The sequence below is a fragment of the Limanda limanda genome, chromosome 16, assembly GCF_963576545.1.
Source record: "Limanda limanda chromosome 16, fLimLim1.1, whole genome shotgun sequence".
NCBI classification, from domain to species: domain Eukaryota; kingdom Metazoa; phylum Chordata; class Actinopteri; order Pleuronectiformes; family Pleuronectidae; genus Limanda; species Limanda limanda.
Window position 1 is genome coordinate 13,954,247 of NC_083651.1, and position 6,233 is coordinate 13,960,479.

At 38.8% G+C, this 6,233-nt stretch overlaps 1 protein-coding gene across 1 annotated transcript; it reads right to left on the reverse strand.

The window, feature by feature from the left end:
- Nucleotides 1-898: 898 nt before the first annotated feature.
- On the reverse strand, nucleotides 899-5,315 carry si:ch211-214p13.9 (cell surface glycoprotein CD200 receptor 1). The gene is made up of 7 exons (XM_061088833.1): nucleotides 5,246-5,315; nucleotides 4,142-4,180; nucleotides 3,325-3,630; nucleotides 2,325-2,588; nucleotides 2,133-2,229; nucleotides 1,997-2,039; nucleotides 899-1,904 (listed from the first exon to the last, which is right to left on the reverse strand). The coding sequence occupies exons 1-7, from the start codon at nucleotides 5,313-5,315 to the stop codon at nucleotides 1,836-1,838; spliced, it is 888 nt and encodes a 295-aa protein (XP_060944816.1). The 3' UTR covers nucleotides 899-1,835.
- Between the last annotated feature and the right edge of the window lie 918 nt (nucleotides 5,316-6,233).

A 6,233-nucleotide genomic window follows, 5' to 3' on the forward strand; every position in this document is an offset into this window, starting at 1 on the left:
ATATTGCAATAAAATTAGGCAAAATCGGGGTGAGACAAATAATAATTGTAGATGCTGCAGCCGTTTTATTTGTAAACTGAAATTGCATTATGCATTTGAAAATCAGGTTCTCCTGCCACAAATCAAATATCCATTATTAATCTTACAAGATGAAACCGTAGGAAGCTGCAGAAGTGAGGTTTGCAATATTTCAGCCTGTATAACAACAATTGTCACTTGCCTTTACTGGCATTCAGTGAACATATAGACATTTTTCTGCTAAGTTTGATCACTCTTCCTGTTCTTACTGTCCATCAGTAGATCCTTCAATTAAATGCATCCAGTGTGAGAGATGGAGGACGACGTCCAAAGTCCTTGTTCCACACAGAAAATATTGAATAAAGTTCAGCTGGAGTTAAATATGAGACAGATCTAGTTGGTATTTTCTAGGAGGTATTTTTTAATGTTTAGGCCCAGGGTTCAATATGTGGAATTTAGTGAACTCTAGTGGTGAAGTTGAATGTTGCAGTTAAGAGAGAACCTGTGGTCGGCTTCAGTTGTCATAAAAACTCAAAAGGTGTAGTTTGTGTAGTCTGGGCTACTGTAACAAAAATAGCATCCTCCATAGAGAGGATGTGAATATGAAGTATGTAAGTATAAAGAGTCCATTCTAGGATAAAGACAACAACAACTTTGAATTTAGATGAAACACATTAATCAGTAGGATTATTCTACCAATAGATCCCTTTCACCTAAATCTTACACGCTGAACCTTTAAGAAAATATCTTGCCATTATGAACAGAAGGAGGGATCAGAGCTGGAAAGAGCAGGTTCACTCAATACACTGACAAGGCTGTTGTTTAAAACCTGCAAATCTGCAGACATAACAAATAAATAGTTGAAGATGTAAGTGTTTATTATCAGCATTATTTATATAATTTAATGTAATGTTATTTAGACCATCCTAGTAAGGACTGTGATACAGTGTGAGAACATGACTGTGTTGTGTTCATGTTCTGATCTCCACAGTAGGTGGCAGAAGAGTTCCCTTTTCTGATTTCCCCCTCAGGCCCTATAATCCTTATCTTTAGAGGACGTGCAAAAATGACACGAGGATATGGAAGCATGTTTCATCTTGTAAGTCAAAGTAATGAGAAACTTTCTCAAAATAATGACTTACCAACTCAAATGAATGACTTCGGCTACTATCTCAAAATAGCCACTTTGAAAGGTGTGGACTGCTTTTCACACTTTATGTGCAACTCTAACTTTAAACACAGCACCACCACTGTAACGTGAAAATGTATACCGACAAAACAAGCACAACTTGTACTTGTTAACTTGTTCTGAATAGTTTTGTAGTTGTGTTACTTCTTAGTATACATGCATTTGCATAATTATACATTGACACATGAATAGTTCCCACATTGTCTTGATGTAGTTGTTTCACTGAACAACATGTGTCCTCTACTTAAAAATGTCTCTCTGTTAATCTACAAATTATTATTTAAATTAACATCTAATTACAGCTGCTGTATTTCATCAGCAAAACCAAGAGAGTGTAGTTCTGTAGTCTGTCACATCCGACTGAAGAGTTTAGTTAAAAGTTATTAATAGTATTCTCCATGAGGCCCACACACAGAGAAGTGGGCAAAACATGAGGTGCATCCCCTGTTCCATCCGTCGAGTGTGAGTCAGAACGGAGCTGAGAGGCTCTGCTCTCTGCTCGAAAGACTAAATCCTCCTTCCATCAACTTCTCGTCCTCCTCTCATTTTCTCATCCTTCAGTCCCTCAAAAAGAGCCACGTGCATTGAAGTGTCTGACGCATGTGCAGGATGTGAACGAGTGTGCAGCTCAGTTATAGATAGAGTTCTCACGTTGAACATAGCTGGCATAAGGCTCCACATCCTCCACTTCCTCTATCTGAAAAACAAAAACAACAGCGGTGTCATGAACCAAACTTCACATTGTACAAAATAAAATTCACAGGGTGAGTTACAGAAGAAATGACCCACCTTGGGAGATTTGGATGCTGATGAGTCACGCTGGTGGCATCGCCTTTACCAAAAGGTGCACACACACAAACCATCAGTGACTCGAAACAAAAACTCGTCAATGCAAATGAATTTATCATCAATTTAAACTTCTTACCTCAACATTAGGATTTTCTTTCCTGCAAATATGGCCAATCCCAGTAAAAGCACACTGACTACCACACCAGTAAGAATGTGCCACCAAGGAAAATAAACTGAAATAAAAGAAAACATTAAACTTTTATTCATAATCTGATAAACTAACTAACTCTGTGCTTCTGTAATTTTGTCTCTTGTGGTGCAGCCTGACCTTTTCTGAGTTTTACCACCAGAGTCTTCTCCTGTTCCCAGGCTGGGTGCCTGACAGAACAGGTCAGGTTCTCTGTGTCCGTGCCCTCGTCCAGCTCCAGACGACTTTCCAATGTGATCGATCCATCTGAGTGATCAAGAGTCTCCTCAGACGAGGCTCTGCCGTGAGTCCAGCTGATGTTAGCGGCGGGTCTTCCTCCTTCAGCTTTGCACACTGCCACCATCTTGTCCCCACGCTCTAACCAGGCTGACACACGGGGAGCAACTGAGCCGGGGAGACAGACGAATTGCAAAAGTTAAACTCGTACATAAACACAGACATCAAACATACAAGTTTTATGTATTTAACTTTGTTTAATCAAATCTCAAAACACTCAACATGATAGAAAACATAAATGTGACCCTTTACATTGAACTTATGCAATAATTTGGATAAGTCAACATTAAACTTATCATTATTTTGTAATTTCAATGTTTACAATTAATAAACTAGAATATCACTCGGTAGAGCTCAAACTTCCGCCAAGGCCCAACAGTGCCCTCAAGAATCCACATTAAAATTCACCAGATCCGGATTTTTATTTGGATCTACACCAAATTACACGCACTCCAAGATCAATGAATCAAGCTCTGAGACATCAAGTCAAATGTTGAGAAGATCTCAAAATAATAAAGACAGTGACAAATAGATCCTACAACCCCCCCGCCCTGATTTGAATCCAAACCAAATTAGTTGGGGTCTTTGCCGGCGAATCCTCATCCCTCTGTAAATTGTCATAATGATCTGTTTTTGCATAACCTTGCCCACAAACAAACAAACCAGCCAACAAACAAATCAACTGAGGTGAAAACAGAACGTGTTTGGCGGAAAAAATTTAAAGTGAGGAGACATTATATCTAGAGAGATAAAAGGCTGTTAGTTCATGTGTATATGTTACTGGAAGGTACATTAAATAATTTCTTCTTCACTGTTGTGTGATCCTTCACCTCTCCAGTCCTACCTGTGATGGCCACGTTGATCTTACAGTCCTTCCTCCCCCCGCTGTAAACAAATTCACAGTTGTAGACCCCCACGTCAGCGGCGGAGAACTTTTGGATGTGCAGGTACGACTGAGCCGTGGACGTGTTCCTGAGAGTCATGCGATCATTGCAGGAGTCTTTAACCTCCTCTCCGGTACTGAGGGAGATCTGACATATTTTGTCTCTCAGCGTCAAGTTCCAAATCACATAGAGCGCCTCGTTCCACGTCTTGTCACTGCAGCTCAGGTTCACATCACTGCCTGACTTGAACGTTCGATTTGTGATTACTAGAGAAAAGGAGTCAAAGAAAAAAGTTTCATTCATTTTGCTAGTACATAAGTACATAACAATATATAAATAACGAACATTCTGCAGCAATATGCAACATCACTTACTAAACTGTACCATGGGATAAAAACACAGGTGTCAAATACATTTAAACAAATTTGGATTAAATGTGTGAAATTTTTATCTGAAATCGTCTTATTAAATGATACATGATACATGTCTACCAAATCCAGATTTTTAAGAATTCTTTCACTTAGTGAAGAGTGTTTTTTCAAGGTGGTCAAACATGTGGTCCAGGCTCAAGTAATAAAAATAAAACTCAAAATAATGACTTTCTACTTCAGAAGTAACTTGTGTCAAAGTATCTTCTCGTTCATTCAGTTTATTCAACCCGGAAAAAAGTGGGTTAATGACAAAAGCGGGTGCTTATTGTTTATTATATGTTCGATTAATTGTCTCATTAAACATTTCAGTGAATAGCTGGAGAGGAAATTAGGAAAAAGAGTTTACCATCAGTGCTGGAGGTCACAGTGGTGCTTTGATTAGTTCCTGAGAGAGACGATCGTGAACGTTAGTAAAAAAAAAGATTAGTAGAGCAGTGTGTGAGCGTTCAATCAGCACAGCAACAGTCGTTAATTAGTTATTAGTTGGTTTATTAGTCAGTTAGGGTGTGACTGTAAATAACAAACAGTTATGAGAGAAATTGATATTTGCTTTTGTAATGGGACTGTGAAATCTCCAAGAGGGAAAAGCTAAACTTATAAAAAAACATAATGTTATTGCCATTGTCTTCTTCCACTCGTCTGAACCAACTCATGAATTCACCGTCGTTATTTCAAACCCGTGGATTGGAACAAGTCTGTTTGTTTGCTACAGTTTACTGCAGGTTGTTCTGGAGGCCTGAGACCTGTTGGTTTTTCTGATGGGGGTGAGCACATTCAGAGTGCGTCTGCAGTGGAACTGCAAAACCACAGAAATCTCGTCCTCACCCGCAGAGTGGAGGAACTAAAAGCTGATCTGAAATCATGATTTCCACTAAATGTGCTGTTGTTCATTTAGACAATATGATGCTTATCTCTTTTTTGTGCATGTGTTACGAACAGTCTTCCTTACACCTCCATGCATGTGCTTTCCACTGAGCTGTGAGTCATAGCAATAACCAAAATCTCAGAGCAAGTACATTTACATTTAGAGTCAGTGGAAAAACCTTTTACTACTTTCCCAAATGTTACCAACATGCCAAAAATTATAAAAGTTAAACTAATAGGAGGGTCATTAGAGTTACATTACAGGTAGGGAAAATGAATTCATACGATATACTAACATGCTGTATAAAGTAGTAATGATGTCATAATAATCTGTTTTTGCATAACCTTGCCCACAAACAAACAAACCAGCCAACAAACAAATCAACTGAGGTGAAAACACAACGTATTTGGCGGAAGAAATTTAATAGGAGGGTAATTAGAGTTACATTAAAGTACCTCAAATGACACACTCATAAAAAACCAGAGTACATTTCTCAATAAAAATCATTTTCACATCTGAAGCCTGAATTTCATCAAGACCTTAAACTATCAAGTATATGGAAGTTTAGTGTGTTTATGATCTAACCTGGCTCCAGGCTCCACGCTGCAGGTACCAAGAGGAAAACTGTGGCCAAAATCAACATCATGTTCCTCATCTCCTGCAGACAGGAGGTTCCTCTGTGACGTTACTTCACTCCAGTGAGAGAAACATCCAGTCTGATCCTCCACTAAATCCTCAGGGTTTTTAATTGTCACCACAATAACATAAAATATCCTTTAACGGTTTCTCCTTCCAGCCTCTTTTCTTCTCATCCGGACTTAGTGAAAAACAGTGATGGCCCTCATGTTCAAGAAATGTAAAGGGCGAATATGACTTATAAATCCCTCCCTCCTTTTTTTACTCTTCCCCTCTCTCCAACCCGCTTGCCACACAAGACACAGGATGTCTTCTGATAAGACAAGACACCAGTTTCCTTTCCATGTCACATGATCACCCTCTTTGAAAGCATGAAGTCAACGTTATGAAGCAGGTATAAAGTGGAAATTAGTTTATGAACATCAATCAAATAAACACCTCTCATAAAAACTAAAAATTGAATTAAATGTCATGATGATTGTAATATTCAAGTTTTAAACATCAGCTGGATGAAAATTAAAATGAAAATAAAATAAGAGGCAGATCATAAAGTTCATGTTGAGGAAGACACAACTTCGGGGTTTTGTGAAACTGCAACATCTGTGACAATAAGTGTATTCATTTCCAGTTAAATCTGTCCTGCTGAGTAAGCAGAGATGCAAACTCATGGTCGTGGGCTTATGTAAGAGCCGGTTGACGTGTGACTGATGACACCGTTGCAGACTTTCTCATATGTGCTGCTCATGAAGCGTCAACAGGGGCATAGGTGTTGACGCTCAATCCCCGGCTTGCAGATCAGTTGTTAAGACATAAGTAGTTATGTTTTCGTGTCTGTGGTTATGTGGTCCATGAGCATATCTCAATGCGCAATATTAACTGTCACAACAAAGAACGGATGTGGAATCTTTCTTTTTTCCATTTTCTTATTGTCTGCTCT

Excerpts from the sequence above, each read along its gene's own strand:
- si:ch211-214p13.9 (XM_061088833.1), bottom strand. The coding sequence starts at position 5,315 with ATGAGGAACATGATGTTGATTTTGGCCACAGTTTTCCTCTTGGTACCT. Across the intron at positions 2,230-2,324 it reads GGTGGTAAAACTCAGAAAAG|TTTATTTTCCTTGGTGGCAC; the intron begins GTCAGGCTGCAC and ends CTTTTATTTCAG. Across the intron at positions 1,905-1,996 it reads CAGCATCCAAATCTCCCAAG|ATAGAGGAAGTGGAGGATGT; the intron begins GTGGGTCATTTC and ends TTTGTTTTTCAG.